Source organism: Urocitellus parryii, chromosome X, assembly GCF_045843805.1.
Source record: "Urocitellus parryii isolate mUroPar1 chromosome X, mUroPar1.hap1, whole genome shotgun sequence".
Taxonomy (NCBI): Eukaryota; Metazoa; Chordata; class Mammalia; order Rodentia; family Sciuridae; genus Urocitellus; species Urocitellus parryii.
The window spans coordinates 30,744,876-30,765,660 of NC_135547.1; the positions used below are offsets into that span (position 1 = coordinate 30,744,876).

At 42.2% G+C, this 20,785-nt stretch overlaps 1 protein-coding gene and 1 non-coding gene across 2 annotated transcripts; both read left to right on the top strand.

Annotated features, from left to right (window-relative positions):
* Positions 1-596: 596 nt before the first annotated feature.
* On the top strand, positions 597-3,874 carry Rpl39 (ribosomal protein L39). Its single transcript, XM_077793988.1, has 3 exons — positions 597-678; positions 1,954-2,057; positions 3,682-3,874. Exons 1-3 carry the CDS (start codon positions 676-678, stop codon positions 3,728-3,730), a joined length of 156 nt encoding a protein of 51 aa, XP_077650114.1. The 5' UTR covers positions 597-675; the 3' UTR covers positions 3,731-3,874.
* On the top strand, positions 3,125-3,255 carry LOC113178589 (small nucleolar RNA SNORA69). The gene has a single exon (XR_003300231.1). It is a non-coding gene; the product is annotated as a small nucleolar RNA SNORA69 (small nucleolar RNA).
* Positions 3,875-20,785: the final 16,911 nt, after the last annotated feature.

Sequence of the window (20,785 nt, forward strand, 5' to 3'; positions counted from 1 at the left end):
AAAGAAAAAATGAAAACTAGAAGCACTAGCATCCCAAACGCATGCCGTTAATTCCTGTACATCCTAGCACAAGTTGGGCTTCCTTAGTCTAAGACTCCGTCCCTAGGCTTACAGGACTCACGTGGTCCTGCCGCCGCACTTCCTAGGCAGCTCGAAATTACCTGTAGCAGTGCTGGAAAAGGCCTAGAGCTTCCACCGGCCCATCCGGTCTGGGAGCTCTAGCCCCGCCCCTCTACTCGTGGCGCGCTCCCAGTCTAGGCCGGAAGTCGCCGGCGCCTGGGGGTGACGGTCCCTTCCCACGCCCTCCCTAGGGGTTGGCCCCACCCACTCTCCCCCCTCTGCTTTCGGAAGAGGTTCTAATTTGGCACTTATCACAGGCTGTCTACCTCACCGACGAAATGGAGTGCCCCTAGCACACCGACGGGCTCCTGGGAAACCCACTTACGGAAGTGAAGGCAAGTGAATTTCATTCCTCACCAAGACGCGCAGGTTCCCAGGACCCCATGGGAGGCTGGGCTGGCGGGTAGGGAGGCGCTAGTCGCTGGCTGGCGCAAAGCGTCACTGCTTAAGCTCCACCTCTCAGTGGCGCCTTCTAAACGCGTTCTTCCGCCCTCTTTCCTCCTCTTCGCCTTTTTTCGGCCATTGTGGTGCGAGCCCCGAATCAGGTCCCTCACCATGGTAAGTCTATCGGCCGCCATCGGCTCGGAGATGGCTTTCCTAGACACAAAGCCGCCAAGGGCTGGCCGGGGCCGCGTGAAGTGTCGAGGTGCAGGAGTATTTTAAAGGTATTTTCAAGGGATGGTCCAGTTTGGCCGCTGCTCTAACCCACAGGCCTAGCAGGAGCACTCGGGGAGGGGCGGCTGCGCCGGCGCGGAAGAGTCCAAAGCACCCTAAGAGTCTGGCTGGTCCCGGCGAGCGCAAGGATTTTTGCTTCCCTGCTGGTGCAAACTGTGATTATCGAGGTGTACCCCCGCTCCCGCCCCGCTTGCCTGAACTTGGACCAACGGCAGGCTGCCTGTAGTGTGCACGACATGCTCGGCATCAGAAGGGGCATCCAGGAGTGTTACCCATAAAAAGATTGCAGGGATTTTTAGTCATTTGTTCAGAGACTTGAGCTTAATTGCCTAGAATGGGGGTTTTGTGTGATACGGGGATTTTTAGTAAATGCCATCACTGCGTTTGTTGGTTACTAGGTATGGAGGGGATCGGTATTTGATGTTTTCTAGTTTATTGATAAAATATACAACTGCTACTGCGGGCTGGGAGAGAGTTGTAGTTATTCCTTTATAATGGCCCCTATAATGCAAAGGTATGTTGGGCTAAGTTGCCTAGGCTATAGATCTGCAGTTCTGCCGGATTGACCTTGAGGGGGTGGAGGGTAAGCTGGACTTAGATGACCTCAACCCTTCATGAAAGCCAAAAAGAGGTATGATTATCAGTTTGGGCACACCTGAAATCCCAACAACCTGGAAGGTTGAGCCTCCACAACACTGAGACCCTGTCTCAAATTTAAAGGGGGTGGGGGCAAGAAGGGCAGGGAATTTGGCTCAGTGGTACAGCGCCCCTAGGTTCAGTCCCCAATACCAAAAGAAGAGGTGGGATTAATACAAAATGGTGAGTGGGGCAGAATCTACCTTCACAATGACACTCGAAAGTAAATTTCCCCAGTTTTACAAAGTAGGCCACTGAGGCTCATTGACTTACAAGTGATAGGTATTCTGGTTAACCTAAAGCTATGGTCTTTCCATTAAGCCAAATTCCCCAGCCCTAGCCAATTCCCAATTTGGTTGCCTGAGTTTTCTGATGCCTTTTGAGAACTCTAAGGATTTGAGGGCTGGATGATGATTTTTAAATTTTTTTGTATATCCACTGAGATGTTTGGATTGAGGGAAAAAAATTTGAATCATTTTGGGCTGGCTCTAGTATCACTAAGTTGTTTGCATTTCCCTGCAGTCTTCTCACAAGACTTTCAGGATCAAGCGATTTTTGGCCAAGAAACAAAAGCAAAATCGTCCCATTCCCCAGTGGATTCGAATGAAAACTGGTAATAAAATCAGGTAAGACACCACACACACACACTATTCTTTGTTTCAGATTACTTTTAGGGCATAAACATGCAGTTGAAAGTTACATGTAATCTAATCTGTTATCTGTCAACATTTTGAAGTCCTTTTTATTGTTTTGGGATTTGTTTGTGAAGTTGTTTTGTTTTTGCTAAGGCTGGCTTTGAACCTGCGATCCTCCTGCCTCAGCCTCCAAGCTGCTTGAATTACATGCATGTGCCACTGTGCCTGGCTTATTTGTTCATTTTTATGTGGTGCTAAGGATCGAACCCAGTACCTCATACCCCACTCTGCCACTGAGCTATAGCTCAGCTCCCCCAAAATCAGTTTTTGAAGTGGTCAGCTTTTTTTTTTTTTTTTTTTTAAGATTGCAACACTGCCCTCTACTGCAGAAATAGTTGAATTGATGAGTTTGGAAGAAAGACATCACTAGAATTGTTGTCAAGGACCTCCAAGGTCATCTAGGACTAAAACTCTGGTTTCCTATATGCCTTTTTCAGCCTGCTTCTCATACTAAGTGGGCTTTAAGACAAATCTTGAAGGGAGGAAAAGTAAGCATCAGAAATGAGTGAAATTTGCCCCGAGATAGCCAGTCACAATCACAATCCTAGAGTGTTAAATAAAATTCACAATTTTTGTTTGTTTAAAATTAAGTACCAGGTTCACTGGCTTTTCCAAATAACAGCTCAGAAGACCACATACAGGAGGTAGAGTGTTGAAGCTGACAGTAGAGTGTGAGCTTAGCAAGTGGGTCCCTCTTGAAAGAGAAGACCACAAAGCTAGTGTAAACTCTCTGGATTGTACAGCAAATCTGTTGAAAGAGAAACTGGGACCCTTTCCATGTTCCTGTCAACTGATATCTGTGTTTTGGGTTGTGGGAATGAACAAAATGTATATAAAATGGAGTGCCTAATTCAATAGATAATCCTGGTTCTCTGGTCTCATACAGTTGGGGAGACATTTGCTATCTTCTAACTTTTATTTATTTTGTGTGTGCCTGGTGCCTGGGGCCTCATGTAGCCACAATCTCCAGCCCCTCTTTCAACTTTTAAAATTAATTGAGAGCAGGTTGCAATTACAGTGCTTCATTTTGTGGAAGTACTGCCATTATCCTGCTGAAAGAAAAGCTATGTTGATCATTTTTGATTTTGCCTTCTGGGGGTAAAATCATGACAGATTGACATGGACAATTCAGACATTGTTTTAGCTCTGGAATACACTATTACTATGGGGTATTAATTTGTTGTAAAGATAATGCAGGAGATTTTGTGTATGTGTGATCCATTAAGAGGAGGTTAAAGATACGCTTGTATCTACCCCCATTGTGTTGAATCAAAAGTGGGTGTGGGTACCCATGGAGGGGAGGGGAAGAAGGAGTTTCCTTTCTACTTGAGTCCCAGTTAAAAACCTAGTCTGAGATCAATCATCTTGAGGTTAAAATTTGGTTTGACCCAGTTCTTACACAAATGTAACAAATAATTTTACTCTCAAGAACAATCCAAACTTGTTGAAGGAGAAACTGGGAACTTTGAATTTTGTTGTACCAAGTTTATGGTGAATGGAGACAGCTAAATTGTAGTCAGGCTGCCTTTGTAACTGTCAGTTTCCTTCTGTGTAGGTACAATTCCAAGAGGAGACACTGGAGGAGAACCAAGCTGGGTCTATAAGGAATGACGTGAAATGGCACACATATTTATCAAAGCTATGATCATTTTGTCACATCCACCTGAAAATGTCTGCCCTATCTGGATAGTGTCACAGAAGCTGTAGTACTGGTTTGGGTTGGTTTGCTAATAAATATGTGAAAAATTTGAACTGCTGTTTTGGTTTTTATTGGATTAAAGAGAGGGAGAGAATTTTTTTAAATATTTATTTTTCAGTTTTCAGTGGACACAATATCTTTATTTTATGTGGTGCTGAGGATCAAATCCAGTGCCCTGCGCATGCCAGGCAAGTGCATTACCGCTTGAGCCACATCCCCAGCCCTATTTTCTTTTTAAGATTTGTATTTAATTGTAATTAAATAGATCCCTATGGCTAGTGGCTCCTAAACCTGCTGTGTGTTGTGCACATCATCACAGACCTGAGGGTGAAACAAGGGATTGGCAGGATCTAGGCACAAATCTATAATCCGTTTTACTTTTTTTATAAGATGGTCTCGCTATATTACCCAGGCTAGTCACAAACTCCTAGAGTGGACCAGTCGTCTTGCCTCATTTGCCCAAATAGTTGGAACTATAGGTGTGTGCCCTCTGTTTTTGTATAGCTGCAAACTAAATATTTATTGCTTTGCATCAGGGGTACTGAGGATTGAACCTAGGGGCACAGTGCCACTGAGCTACATCCCGAAGCCCTTTTTATTTTTGAGACTGGGGCTATCCACAAGCTTAGTGATGCTCCTGCTTCAGCCTCCTACATTGCTGGGATTAAAAGTATGCACTGCATCTAGCCTATTGCATTTTTAAGTGGTTGAAAGAAATCAAATCCAATATTTTATTGGATACCTGAAAATCAAAATTTACATTTTAAAGTTTTTGAAACCAGGGACACATAACCACTGAGCCACATCCCCCATTGAGTTGATTAGGGCCTTGCTAAATTCCTGAGGCTGGCTTTGAATTTGTGATCCTCCTGCCTCAGCCTAGCCTCCCAATTTGGGATTACAGGCATGCACCACTGCGCATGGTAAAAATTGGTTAACACAACATGCATTTATTTACATTTTCATGGCTATTTTCACCTTGATGCAGACTTGGCCTTTGTGAAAGCCTAAAATTACTGCTGGCTCTTAACAAAAAGATTGCCAGTCTCAAAACCTAGATTCGAGAGAGTTCAGCTTGGCCTGAAAGATCAAGTTTAATTGTTGGCCATGTAGCAAATTGTTACCAGCATTACCTGACATAATAGTTGCAGCTGAGTTAATATGCACAATGAAAATCTTACTGGCAGTGTTGAGCTTTTTACCATGTTAGTGTACTGCTGTATTACCCTTGACTTGCAAGTTTCCAGGGAATTGTGTTTAACGCCTAACAACTACTAGAATATATAGAGATATCTTTAGCAAGTTATTGGGCACTTGTGTGTCAGCCACCATTCTGGGTACATGAGACTAATGCATAAATTATATGGCATGTTTGCACATTGGTCTACTGGCTCTTATCTCCAATCACTTGCAGACCTGTGTAAAAGGTGGGAAGGACAGTTCCCTAATTGTCTATGGAATTAGGACAAACTGCTGCATGCAGTAAGGGCAAGAAGACTTTTTTTTAAACATTTTTTTAGTAGTAGTTGGACACAATATCTTTATTTAATTTTATGTGGTGCTGAGGATTGAACCCAGTGCCTCACAAGTGTGAGGCAGGCGCTCAATGAGCTACAGCCCCAAGAAGACTTTGATTTGTAATTCCCTACCTAGTTTGTTGTGGGAAGGATCTTTGCTGGCTGGACAAGGCAAATGGCAGCAAGTAGAAAATGCTGTTTATGGGGCACAGTGAGTGGTGGGGGTTGTACAGCAAAGAAGACCCTGCCTACAATCACATTAGGAGGTTCAGTTGACAAATCTATAAGAACCACAGCTTTCCTGAAGTTGGAAGAGTGGGCTGCAGGACACAAAGTGACCTAGGAACCTAGAAACTTCAAAACAGATCGTTGGAACCTATTTCCTTCATGAGCCCCTACTTCAAATATTTTCTCTTGGTGCATAAGTGTTACCTGCATGTTCAAAGATAGCTGCCACAGGGCTGGGGTTGTGGCTCAAGTGGGAGAGTGCTCACTTAGCACATTTGAGGCACTGGGTTCGATCCTTAGCACCATATAAAATAAAGATATTGTATCCACAAAAAAAATAAAAAATACTTTCAAAAAAACAAAGATAGCTGCCACAGTAAATAGCAGTCGGTGTTACTTAAGTCCAAAACAAAGGAACTTGATAGGGCTTAACCAAAAGTCACATGATGGAAATTTCCAACCAGACATGGTGGCACATATGATCCCAGTGGCTCAGGAGACTGAGGCAGGAGGATCATGAGTTCAAAGCCAGCCTCAGCAACTTAGCAAGGCCCTAAACAATTCAGCAAGACCCTGTCTCTAAATAAAATACAAAAAAGGGCTGGGGATGTGACTCAGTGGTTAAGTGCCCCTGAGTTCAATATCCGGTACCAAATAAATAAAAAAATAAGCTAGGGTCACTAATGGGCCAGCTTTCTCTATGGACTTTGTTGTTTAGTACTGGGAATTGAACCCAGGGGTTCTGGAACACTGAGCCACATCCAGCCATTTTTTTTTTTTTTTATGTTGAGACAGGGTCTCAGTTGCTGAGGCTGGCTTTGACCTTGTTAGCCTCCTGAGTTGTTGGGATTACAGGTGGGTACCACCACACCCAGCTCTCCATGGACTTTGAATAAAAGGGATTAACATCAAGAGAAATGGAAAATTATATGGATACTAGTGTTGTGTATGATTGTGCCCATCCATTGACCTACTGAGAGGCAGGCAGCAGCAGAGTGGTGGTTGAGAGTTTGCAGTCTGGGTTCAAAGCCAGCTGTTAGCCTCACTTGTATGCAAAACCATGGGGCCTCAGGTATGAGGATGAAATATAATAATGTACTAAGCCACTTAGTTCAGGGCCTATGAAAAAGAGAGGAAATTGGATGTAGTGGCACATGCCTGTAATCCCAGTGACCTAGGAGGCTGAGGCAGGAGGATTGCAAGTTCAAAGCCAGCCTCAGCAACTTGGTGAGGCCCTAAGCAACTCAGGGAGACACTGTCTCTAAATAAAATATAAAAAAGGGCTGAGGATGTGGCTCGGTGGTTAAGGCCCCTGGGTTCAATCACTGGTACAAAAAAAGGGGGGTGGTAAGCAGGATGAAAGTTTTAGTGTCAATTCCCTCCCCAGCACATGTGCTATATGCTAGTTAAGGTACAGGTACTTAACTAGCATGGGGAGAAAGTATCATTGGGAGACCACTCTGGAGAAGTCAGGCAGAGCTGGTATGGAGTCCAGTCAATGTCTGCTGCTAGGTAGATGTCAATTCCTTTTCCATTCCATGATTCTAATTTAGAATAGTAGCATAAACCTCAAGGCCTTGCAAAAGAGTCAGGGGTCATGAGAAAAGATTGGGCATTGGGGTTGTGGATATAGCTCAGTGGTAGAGTGCAAGAGAGCATATGTGAAGTCCTAAATTGAATCCCCAGCACCAAAAATAAGAAAATCTTGGCTCTGCACCAAGTCTAAGGTTGAATCCCAGTTCCATCTCTGAACCAGCTGTGGATACATGCTCTTTATGAGACATAGAAGAATCATACCTGACCACCTCAGGTTGATAAGGATTGATTGATAATGTCTATAAAGGATCATTTCTACCAGATTATCCCCCATTTTGCAAATGAGAAGGTTATAGAACTCTGATTCTTGCTAATCACCATTTTAAGTGCTTTAACATACCAGGTAGCTACTGTTAGCAGGAATGGGAACTGGATTAAATATGGAGTATATCTTATAAATTCTTTTTTTAAAAATTAATTCCAAAGGTAATCTTACCCAGGAGGCATTTGTATCTTTTTTTTTTTTGAGAGAGAGAATTTTAATATTTATTTTTTTAGTTTTTGTCGGACACAACATCTTCGTTTGTACGTGGTGCTGAGGATCGAACCCGAGCCGCATGCATGCCAGGCGAGTGTGCTACCGTTTGAGCCACATCCCCAGCCCCCTTATAAATTCTTGAAAAGAACAGGGTGGAATATTAAGTATTTACACTGCCCTGGTGATGTCATATTCAGGAGTGTTTATGCAATGAAGTCAAGCTCCTAGGTGTGCAAAGCCTCAGTAGGGGTTTGGAAAGCCAGAGGCAAGTGTGACCTACAAAGATGTCACAGTCAATAGGGTGCACATGTATGTGCACCTGTTTACACACCCTATACGTGTGTCTGAAGGGGGAGGGAAAGTAGAAAACCCTCATCAAAAAAAAAAATCTAAATGATCTGGCACAGTCAGATGATTGGGGGTGATTTTGTTCCTAGGGGACATTTTGTTTTCTTTTTGTAGTACTAGAGATAGAACCTAAGGGCACTTTACCACTGAACTACATCCCAGCCCATTTTATTTTATTTTATTTTATTTTGCAACAGGGTTTCCCTAAGTTGCTGAGGCTTGACTGAAACTTGTGATCCTCCTGTCTTGACTTCTGGAGTAGGTTGTATTTCAGGCATGCAACACCACACCTGACCCCTAGAGGACGTTTAATAATGTCTGGAGACAGTTTTTATGTTGCAACTAGGGAGAGGGGAGGTACCACTGGCATATAGTAGGTAGTGGCCAGGGATGCTTCTAAACATTCTACAATACACTGGACAGTCTCCACAACAGAATTATCTAGCCCAAAGTATCAATAGAGCCATGGTTGAGAAATCCTGGCCCAGTAACACTGTGGCCAGACAGAGGGAGCTTTGGGAGATAAAAATCTACTCCCCCTACCTCCACTTGCTTCACATCACTTGAGAAAAATGTCCTTAAAATTATCCAAAAGGGCTGGGTACAGTGATGCATGCCTGTAATCCTAGTGACTCGGGAGGCCGAGGCAGGAAGATCAAAAGTTTAAGATCAGCCTTAGCAACTTAGTGAGACGCTGTCTCAAAATAAAAGAAAAAAGGGCTGGGGAGGTAGGCCAGTGTGGTGGCACATGCCTGCAATCCCAGGGACTTGGGAGACTGAGGCAAGAGGATAGTGAGTTCAAACCCAGCCTCAGCAAAATCGAGGTGCTAAGCAACTCAGTGAGACCCTGTCTCTAAATAAAATACAAAATAGGGCTGGGGATGGGGCTCAGTGGTCGAGTGCCCCTGAGTTCAATCCCCAGTACCAATTAAAAAAAAAAGTCCAGGGGCTGGGGATGTGGCTCAAGCGGTGGTAGCGCGCTCACCTGGCATGCGTGCAGCCCGGGTTCGATCCTCAGCACCACATACCAACAAAGATGTTGTGTCCGCCAAAAACTAAAAAATAAATATTAAAAATTCTCTCTCTCTCTCTCTCTCTCTCTCTCCTCTCTCACTCTCTCTCTAAAAAAAAAAAAAAAAAAAAAAAAAAAAGTCCAGGGCTGGGGATGTGGCTCAAGCTGTAGCGTGCTTGCCTGGCATGCGCAGGGCGCTGGGTTCAATCCTCAGCACCACATGCAAATAAAGATGTTGTGTCCACCGAAAACTAAAAATAAATATTTTTTAAAAAGTCCAAAACGGGCACAGTGTGGTGCCTACCCCTCTTTACTCACTAAGCTGGATTCAACTTCATGAGTCTCTGTCCCTCAAAGCACCATATGTAAACAAGGCACAGTAGTGCATGCCTGTAATTTCAGTGACTCAGGAGGCTGAGGCAGGAGGATCACAGGTTCAAAGCCAGCCTCAGCAACTTAGGGAGACCCTAAGCAAGACCCTGTCTCTAAATAAGACATAAAAGGCTGGGGATGTAACTCAGTGGTTGAGTATCCCCAAGTTCAAACCCTGGAACCAAAAAATCTCATGCTATTCCCTTGACCAGGAATGTTCTCCCTCTGCACTTGTCTAACTCCCATTCATCTTTTCAGGTCTCAACTTATTTTTTACCTCCACACGAAAACAATCCCAGACTTCCCCCTTCTTCTCCCAATCCAATTAGGTTCTTCCACTTAGTAACTCTTCCCACCTTGCCATGGTAATAGGAATTGAACCCAGGGGTGCTTTACCACTGAGGTATATGCCCAGTCCTTTTTATTTTGAGACAGAGTGTCACTAAATTGCTAAGGCTGACTTCAAACTTGCAATCCTCCTGCCTCAGCCTCCTGAATTGTTAGGATTTTAGATGGCATTCCTGTGCCCAGCTGCTTAGAGCCCCTTAAATCACCCTTGTACTGTGCTTCACGAATGTGGCTGGAAACTTTTATGTGTGGTCAATTAATTGACATCTGCCTCTCCCACTAGATTGTAGGACCTACGGAGATAGACCAAAAGGATAGGCTTGGCTCGCTGCTATTTGCTCTCAAGCTAACATAAAGGAAGTACTCAGTAAATTTGTTGAATGAGTAAATGAGTTTGTATGATTGAATGAATGGAAAGACAGATGGGCTTTCAAGTGAGCAATAACATTATAAAATGTATGCCTTAAAGTGCGTGTACACGGGGCTGGGGATGTGGCTCAAGCGGTAGCGTGTTCACCTGGCATGCGTGTGGCCCAGGTTCGATCCTCAGCACCATACACAAACAAAGATGTTGAGTCCGCCAATAACTAAAAAATAAATATTAAAATTCTCTCTCTCTTTTAAAAAAAAAGTGCATATACACAATGATGGAGGAGCATCAACATTTTTTTAAATATTTATTTTTTAATTGTAGTTGGACACAATACCCTTATTTTATTTATTTTTATGTGGTGCTGAGGATCAAACCCAGGACCTTGCATGTGCTAGGTGAGCACTGGAGCCGCTGAGCTACAACCCCAGAACAACATTTTTATTTTGAGACAAGGTATCACTAACTTATCCAGGTTGACTTTGAATTTGTGATCCTCCTACCTCCGTCTGCCGAGAAGCTAGGAGTGCATGTGTGTACCACCATGTCTAGTTGGGGCCTTTTTGAATAGTGGTGCTATGAACATTTTGTACTTATCTTTTGTCCAGTATGTATTTCATTAAAAATGACTTAGGGGGCTGGGGTCGCTCGCCTAGCATATGCAAGACCCTGGGTTCGATCCTCAGCACCACATAAAAATAAATAAATAAAATAAAGATATTGTGTCCAACTACAACTAAAAAATAAATATTTTTTAAAAAGTGACTTAGTTTTCATTTTTATACTTCTCAGGGTGTATACACATATGATAATGGGTTTTATGAGAAGAAAGCTAATTAAAATTTCCATAATGAGTATGTATTTATAATCAAAAAAATTTTAAAGAACAGGAAAATTAAACTTAACTTTCCATGAAAGGATGAGTCATTCACATATACTGTCTTTTTAAATTATTTTTAAGCAAAAGAGGTTAATTTAACACAGTCCTTCAAAGGCAGGAGACAGCCAGTCTTCAAAAAAAAAAAAAAAAAAAAAAACAGAAGAAGGACTTTGAAAACCATTTAGAAGCTAGGCAATGCTGGGAATGTAGGATGCGGCTCAGTGATAGAGCACTTGCCAGCATGTGCTAGACCATGGGTTCCATCCCCAGTACTAAAAAAAACAAAAGTCTTCAGAGAAGCTAGGCAGGCTGCTCTCCTCTGTAGGCCTCAGTTTCCTACTCAGGTTCTTTCTGCATGTCTACTTCACTCTTGTTCCTCTGCTTCTCTGAATACAAGGCCAAACATTGCCTCATCTCTGCCCTCAAGTCAGGTAACAAGTAAAAATGGACTGGATTGCTGAATCCCAACAGCAAGATCATGAGGAGATCCTCAGTGGCCCAACTTGGGTCATGTGTCTGGTCAAGAATCAACCAACCAGCTGGGCGTGGTGGCACAAACCTATAATCCCAGTGATTTGGGAGGCTGAGGCAGTAGGATCACAAGTTCAAAGCCAGCCTCTGCAATTTAGCGAGGCCCTAAGCAATTTAACAAGACCCTGTCTCTAAATAAAGGGCTGGGTTTGTGGCTCAGTAGTTAATTGTCCCTGGATTCAACCCCTAGCACCACAATTTTTTTTTTTTTTTAATTTTGAGACAAAGTCATACTAAATTGCCAATACCGGCCTTGAACTTTTGATCCTCCTGCCTCAGGCTTTAGAATAGCTGGAATTACAGGTGTGTGCCACCATGCCTATCTTTGATTTTCTTCGGGTATTTTCAGAGGCTTCCAAGGATAACAAGAAGTAGGAAAGTTGCCATATTAAATAAACAAGGTGTAAATCCTGAAATGAATTAGAAAAGCTTATGAGCTGTGAGATTTGGAGAAGACTTACCCCATCTTCGGTTTTGGAGGAGGTTATTTTTGTTGTCCTCACGGTGCTGGGGATGAAACTCAGGCCCTCCCACATGCTAGGCAAGTGCTCTGTCACTGAATTTCAGCTGCAGCCCCAAAATATAACCTTTGAACCAAAGACCAAATTCTTGGTTTCGGGGGCTGCAGGCCAGTTAAAAGTCTAAGTTATAATCAAATGTTACCACTCTCTAGAGACTCAGGATGACTCCCACGTTCTTATCTGGGACTACTACTTCCAGAGGAAGGCTTTGTCACTACTTTATATATTATAGTCTGGCACATGTCTTGGAGTATTCTCTGAGATGTGTTTTTTTTTTTTTCTTTCTCTCTCTTGCAGTACTAGGTATTAAACCCAGAGGCCCTCTACCATTGAGCTACATCCCCAGCCCTTTAAAAAAATAGCTCTGAGACAGGCGGGAGGCAGTAGTAGATGCCTGTAATCCCAGCAACTCCACTCAGGAGGCTGAGACATGAAGATTCCAAGTTCAAGGCCAAATCAGCAACTAGTGAGACCCTATCTCAAAGTAAAAAAGGAGCTGGGTGCAGTGGTGCATGCCTATAATCCCAGCAACTCTGGAGGCTGAGGCAGAAGGATCACAAGTTCAAGACCAGCCTAGGCAACTTAGTGAGGCCCTAAGCAACTTAGTGAAACCCTGTCTCAAAATAAAAAATAAAGGGCTGGTGTTATGGCTCAGTGATAGAGCACCTGCCTGACATGTGTGAGGCACTGGATTCGATGCTCAGCACCACATAAAAATAAATAAATAAAATAAATGTATTGTGGGCTGGGATTGTAACTCAGTGGTAGAGTGCTTACCTAGCATGTGTGAGGCAGTGGGTTCTATCCTCAGCACCACATAAAAAATAAATTTAAAGAAAGGTATTGTGTTCATCTACAACTTAAAAAAAATTTAAAAATAAAAATAGCAGGGCTGGGGATGTGGCTCAAGCGGTAGCCCGCTCGCCTGGCATGCGTGCGGCCCGGGTTCGATCCTCAGCACCACATACAAACAAAGATGTTGTGCCCGCCAAAAACTAAAAAATAAATATTAAAAAACTCTCTCTCTCTCTCTCTCTCTCTCTCTCTCTCTCTCTCTCTCTCTCTGTCTTTCTCTCTAAAAAATAAAAATAAAAATAAAAATAGCTGGGCATGGTGGCACACACCTGTAATCCCAGCTGCTCAGGAGGCTGAGGTAGGAAGATCACATGTTCAAAGGCAGCCTCAGCAACAGCAAGGTGCTAAGCAACTCAGTGAGACCCTGTCCCTAAATAAAATATAAAGTAGGGCTGGGAATGTGACTCAGTAGTGGTCAAGTGCCTCTGAGTTCAATTCCCAGTACAAAAAAAAAAATCACTAGAAAAATAAAAAAGGCTGGAGATGTGGCTCATTGATGAAGCCCCTTGGGTTCAATCTCTAGTATCTCCCTCCCTGCAAAAAATTTCTGAGACAGGGTCTACCTAAATTGCTGAAGCTGGCCTCAAACGTGTGATCCTCCTGCCTCAGCCTCTCAAGTAGCTGAGATTACAGGCATGCAGTCATTGCACCTGGCTCTGAGATAGTTATTCTGATGAGTTCTAAACAGCACTGGATAGATATAACATTTCCAGTTATTAATAATTTAAAATATTTTAAAAAGTAAAGTAACCAGGGCTGGGGTATAGCTCAGTGGTAGAAGGTTTGCCTAGCATGGGCAAGACCCGGTGTTCTATGCCCAGCAAAAAATAAAATAACCATAGGGGAAACTGGATGTGGAGTATATGGAAACTCTATGTAATACTTTTTTTGTGTGTGTATGTATGTGTGCTGCTGTGGATTGGACTGAGGGCCTTATACATGCTAGGCAAATAGTTTACCACTGAGTTACAATCTCAGCACTCTTTGTAGCACTCTTGTTTCAGTCCTGACCCTAAATGAAACTGTATTCTTATTCTCTCTCTCTCTATTTTTTTTCTTTGAGACAGGCTTGCTTTGTTGCCCAGGCCTGCCCTTGAACTCTTGGGTTAGCCTCCTGCCTTAGCCTCCTGAATATCTGGGACTGCAGATACCACACTACCTTTCACAGCTAAACTGTGTTCTCTTGATCAATTTCAATAAGTAAGTTCTATAAATTTAAAAAATATTCTAGGGCTGGGGATGTATCTCAGTAGTAGAGCCCTTGCCTAGCATGGGAGAGACCCTGGGGTTTTTTTTCTTTTTTTTTTTTTTACCTGTCCGAGATTTTATTAGCAGGACCATAGCAGCCAGTCGCAGAAGAGAAGGGGGGAGAGAGAGAAAGAGGGAGAGAGGGAGAGAGGGAGAGAGGGAGAGAGGGAGAGAGAGAGAGAGAAGAGAAGAGAAGAGAAGAGAAGAGAAGAGAAGAGAAGAGAAGAGAAGAGAAGAGAGAGAAGAGAGGGGGAAAGAGAGAGAGAAGAGAGGGGGGGGGAGAGGAGACCCTGGGTTTTATCCCTAGCATTGCAAAAACTAGTAGTAGTAGCACACTCACCTAGCATGCGTGAGGTACTGGGTTCGATTCTCAGCACCACATAAAAATGAAATAAAGATATTGTGTCCACCTAAAAAACAAAAAGAAATTTTAAAAAATGAATGTTCCTTTGAAAAATTAAATAATCAACCAAGCCTGGAGTGAAATAGATTAAGTATGCACTGCTTTTGGCAGTACTGGGAATTGAACCCAGAGCTTTATCCATGCTAAATAATCACTCTACCGATGAGCTACATCAGCTATGCTTTGTTATTTTATTTTGAGACATGATCTCTCTAACTTGCTCAGGCTGGCCTCAAACTTGAGATCCTCCTGCCTTAGCCTCCTGAGTGGCTGGAAGTGTGAATTTTAAAGTGTTCTATCCAGGGCTGGGGGAATGATTTAGTAGTAGAATGCTAGTTTAGCATATGCAAGAACCCTGAGTTGATCCCCAGCATTACAAAAAAAGAAAGGAAAGGAGGGAAGGAAAGAAGGAAGAGAGAGAAGGGAGAGAGGAAAAAAGAAGGGAGGGAGGGAGGGAAGAAGCAAGAAAGAGTGGCAATCAGGGAAGCATTCTGATGGAAGAATGTTTTCCTGGTGAATTTGCAAGTCACCAAAAGTTATTGAATTCCACTGACATGTCTTCATTGTAAACATCTACTTTAAGGTATGTCCATACAAGATGGTTCCCCATAGACATAGAAAAAATGTTCCGTTTATAGGATGCCCAATCTAAGTAAATCCCTTCATATGCAAAAAGCTAGAAGAAAGGACTTTGAAAGTTTTTACTATACAGAAATGATAAATACTTGAGGAAATAAATATGTTGAACCTGATTTAAACATTCCACAATGTATACATATAGCATAACATCACATGGTACCCCATTAGTATATGTGTGTGTTTTATATTTTCATGTATCAGTTAAATAATAAATTTATCCAGGCACTGTGGTGCATGCTTGTAATCCCAGTGACTAGAAAGGCTGAGGCTGGAGGATTGCAAATTTGAGGCCAGCCTTAACAATTTAATGAGACTCTGTCTCAAATTAAAAAATAAAAAGGGCTGGGAATGTAGCTCAGTGGAAGAGCACCCTGGGTTCAATCCTCAGTACTGTAATAATAATAATAATAATAATAATGTTTAATATTTTTAAAATGTAAAAAAGCTTTTCCTGTAGGTGTTTTTACTGCATGGAGGCATGACATGGAAAGTTTGCAAAGCTTTGGAGCTGAGCAGGCCTGGGTTTACATCAAATGACTTTCACTTACTAGCTGGGTGGCTTTCAGGGAGTTACTTAATCTCCCTGAGAACGCTTAAAATGGGACTAAAAATACTGTGCTAATACACTCACTGTGACACTTGAGATGGTACATCAAAAGTGGCCAGCCTATTAATCAATGGTACCAAATCATCTTTAAGTATTTCTGATATAAATGTGTAACTGACTTTTTTTTTCTTTTTTTCCTTTATTCCTTTCCCTTTGTGTTGTGTGTGGTTGTGTGTGTGTGTGTGTGTGTGTGTGCGCGCGCGCTGGGGATTGAACCCAAGGCCTCATACATGCAAGGCAAGTGCTCTACCCATACTCCAAGTCCCCTGCCTCCATTTTTTTTTTTTTTTAAATTGTAGTTGTAGATGGACAGCATGCCTTTATTTTATTTGTTCATTTTTATGTGGTGCTGAGTATCAAATCTAGTGCCTCTCGCATACTAGGCAAGCACTCTGCCACAGAGCTACAGTCCCAACCCCCCTACCTCCTTTTTTTTTATGGACACAATATCTTTATTTATTTTATTTATTTTTTTATGTGGTGCTGAGGATTGAACCCAGTACCTCACAAATGCAAGGCAAGTGCTCTACCACTGAGTCATAACCCCAGCTCCTTTTAAAAAGAGTTTTTGACACAATTAGGCAAGGAGAGAACAGTCTCATTTTAGGTAGACAGTTAACAGAGAGCTCACACTGGTGTGGATAATAAGGCCCAAACTTAAAACTGAAAGTAAATGGGTAAGAGATAAACTACTTAGTAGACTCCCTAGTTTATTGAGGAAGTAAGAGTCTGGAGCCCAGCCCTATTCTTAGGAAACAGTAAAGGGTCCTGAGAAGATAAGAATATTCAAGGGGCTGGGGATGTGGCTCAAGCGGTAGCACGCTCGCCTGGCATGTGTGCGGCCCGGGTTCGATCCTCAGCACCACATACCAACAAAGATGTTGTGTCCGCCGAGAACTAAAAAATAAATAAATAAATATTAAAAAAAAAAAGAATATTCAAGCTGGGTAATGTGACCCAGGCCTGTAACCCCAGCGACTTGGGAGGCTGAGACAGGAGGATCACGAGTTTCAGGCCAGCTTCAGCAATTTAGGGAGGCCCTAAGCAACTCAGTGAGACCCTGTTTCCAAATAAAATATAAATAGGGCTGGGGATGTGGCTCAGTGGTTAAGTGCCCCTGGGTTCAATCCCCAGTACAAAAACAAAGAAACAAAAATCCCTACTGATGCCAAAACAATCCTATGCCCCCAGTGTGAGGTGCATATTTATGTATTTTAATCTCCAATGTGATATTCATATATATTTGCAATGTGCATGTACATATAATCTCTGAATGGCAATGTTTTATACAAAACAAAAGGTTCATGTTGTAAAAATACAGCATTTCACTGGCATTTTGAAGAACAGTAGATGCATTATATGTTCTTATTATCATTTCTGTGTAACTGACTATCTCAAAGCTTAATGGCCAAAAAACAAAACAAAACAAAACATTTTGTTTCCTGATATATATTATATATCAACTTGTGGGTCAAGAAGTAGGAATGACCTTGACTGGGTGGTTTGTTTCTGAACTAGTGGGGCAGAAGGGACCAGATGACCCACTTCCAAGATGTCTTCTTGTTCTTCTTTCTTCTTTCTTCTTCTTCTCCTCCTCTGCCTTCTCCTCCTCCTCCTCCTCCTCCTCCTCCTCCTCCTCCTTCCTCTTCTTCCTTCTCCTGCTGCTTCCCCTGCTTCTGCTGCTCCTCCTTCTCTTTCTCCTTCTCCTTCTCCTCCTTCTTCTGCTTCTGCTTTTTCTTCTGCTTCTGCTTCTGCTTCTCCTTCTCCTCCTTCTCCTTCTCCTTCTTCTTCTTCTTCTTTTTTCCTGTACCAGGGATTGAACCCAGGGACACTTAACCACTAAGCCACATCCCCAACCCTTTTTATTTTGAGACATGGTCTTATTAAGTTGCTTAAGACCTCGCCAAGGTGTTGAGGCTGGCCTTGAATTTCTAATCCTTTTGCCTTGCCTCCTCAGCTGCTAGGATTACAGATGTGTGCTACCACACCCAGCTAAAGATGTCTTCTTCACTTACATGTTGGGTGCCTTGGTGCTCCTTGGCCTTTCACTCTCTGCCTGACACATTTTGTCCTCCAGGGTTTCTCTATGTGGCTAGGATATCTTACAGCATGGTGATCTCAGCGTAGGTGATTATTTTGAAGAGACAGGAACTGGAAGCTGTGAGTCTCTTAAAACTGAGGCCTTCAAACTACCACCAGGGCTTGCTTCCTGAGCATGGAAACTGGGGCTTTGTGTTTAGTTTAATGCTCTATTTTTGCCATATTGAAGTTTCTTTTCCCTTAATGCTGTGGATGGTACCCATGAATTTGAGTTTGCTATGCAAGTACTCTACCACTGAATTATACCTCCAGACACCATCTTGAAATATATATAGTTGAACCTAGGGGCACTTTACCACTAAGCTACAACCTCAGTAATTTTTTTTTTTTTTAATTTTCAAACAAGCTCTCACTAAGTTGCTGAGGCTGGTGTTGAACTTGTAATTCTCCTGCCTCAACCTCCAAAGCTGCTGGGATTATAGGTGTGCACCACTATGCCCAGTTAGATTCTTGACAATATTTATTTAGGGACTGGGGATTGAACTCTTGGGTGCTTAACCACTAAGCCATATCCCCAGCCCTTTTTAAAAATATGTGTGTATATATATATGTATGTATATATACATATATACTATATATATATACAATATATACACATATTTTAAAATATATATATTCTATATACATACGCGCGCGCGCTCGTGTGTGTGTGTGTGTGTGTGTGTGTGTGTGTGTGTGTGTGTTTGTAGCCAAGGAACCTTTATTTTATTTATTTTTATGCAGTGCTGAGAATTGAACTCCAAGCTTCACACATGCTAGGGAAGCACTCTACCTCTGAGCTATAATCCCAGCCACTCCCCAGCACTTTTTATGTGTTTTTTTTAATATTTATTTTTTAGAAGTAGTTGGACACAATACCTTTATTTTGTTTATTTATTTTTATGTGGTGCTGAGGATCGAACCCAGGGCTTCAAACGTGATAGACGAGCACTCTACCGCTAAGCCACAATCCCAGCCCCTTTTGTTTTATTTTTGTTTTTTAGTTTTAGGTGGACACAATATCTTTATTTTATTTTTATGTAGTACTGAGGATCAAACCCAGTGCCTCACACATGGTAGGTGAGCGCTCTACCACTGAGCCACAACCCCAACCCTATGTTTTATTTTTTGACAGAATCTTGCTAAATTGCTTAAGGTCTCACTAAATTGCTGATGCCGGCTTTGGACTTGCAATCCTCTTGCCTCAGCCTCCCAAATTGTTGAGATTATAGATGTGTGCTACCACACACAGCTTAACAATATTTTAAAGGGGTCACAGGTTGGGAGTTTGGACCCCAGAAATTATATAGCTGGTCCTGTCCAGCCCAGATTATATCCTTTGTAGTATTTTATTGGTCTAACAGATGCCATGTCTCAATTGGGAAGGTATCAAAGAATTTGTGGTAAATTTTAATCCATTGGAACACTGAATAGATAAAGGGAAGGAGAACTAAAGTCAAGAAATCTGAACCACTGCTAGGTGTGGTGATGCACGCCTTTAATTTCAGTGGCTCAGGAGGCCAAGACAGGAGGATTGCAAGTTCAAAGTCAGCTTCAGCAATTTAGTGAGGCCCCAAGCAACTTAAGGAGACCCTGCCTCAAATTAACAATAAAAAATACTGGGGATGTGGCTCAGTGGTAAAATGCCCCTGAGTTCAATCCCTAGAACAACAACAAAAAAAAAGTTTGAACAAAAATAGGAGAAATAAGTTCTAATGGTCTATACTTCAGTAGAATGATCATAGTTCTTTTTTTTTGAGAGAGAGAGAGAGAGAGATAGAGAATTTTTTTTAATATTTATTTTTTAGTTTTCAGTGGACACAACATCTTTGTTTGTATGTGGTGCTAAGGATCGAACCTGGGCCGCACGCATGCCAGGTGAGCACGCTACCACTGGAGCCACATCCCCAGCCCCTGATCATAGTTCTTAATAATTTGTTAGATATTTTATAAAGAACTAGAAAAGAAGCCAGGTGTTGTGATGTCCACTTGTAAGCTGCTCAGGAGGCTGAACCAGGAGAATTATAAGTTCCAGGCCAGCCTGGATAACTTTGCTTCCATGTCTCAAAGTAAAATTGAAAGGGGCTGGGGATATAGGTCAGTGGTAGACCATTTGCCTAGAATGTACAAGGCCTAGATCTCATCCCCAGTATTAAAAATAAATAAATAAATAAATAAATGTTTAAGGAGAGGGAAATGCTAATTATTCTGATTTATCAGTATACATATTTCAAATGATCACATTCTACTCCATAACTATGTATAATTATTTTTGTGTTGGTTTCAAAAAGAATGGGCTGGGCATTTAGTTCAGTGATAAAACTCTTGTTCAGCAATGTAAAGGGTCCTGAATTCAGTCCCCAGTGCCACACACACACATACAAAGACAAAAGAAATCTGAAGCCGGATGCAGTAACTCACACTTGTAATCCCAGGACTGAGGCAGGAGGGTTGCAGGTTCAAAACTAGCCTCAGAAAAAGTGAGGTGCTAAGTAACTCAGTGAGTCCTTATCTCTAAATAAAATATTTTTAAAAAGGGATGGGATGGGGCTGGAGATGTGGCTCAAGCGGTAACGTGCTCACCTGGCATGCATGGGGCGCTGGATTCGATCCTCAGCACCACATAAAATAAAATAAAGATGTTGTGTCCACCGAAAACTGAAAAATAAATATTAAAAAATATTTTTTTAAAAGGGATGGGATGTGGCTCAGTGGTTAAACACCCCTGGGTTCAATTCCTGGTACCAAAAAAAAAAAAAAGGAAATCTGAGGGTTAGTTCCAGTTTTACAGCTACAACTATCCTGACACTTAACAAATAATGTCAGCTTTTGGGACTCCAGTTGTCTTCAATTTGAAAAGAGGAAATTGTATTTGATGCCCAAGCTCTAAAATCATGAACCCATGATGCCACATTGTAATTCTAAATG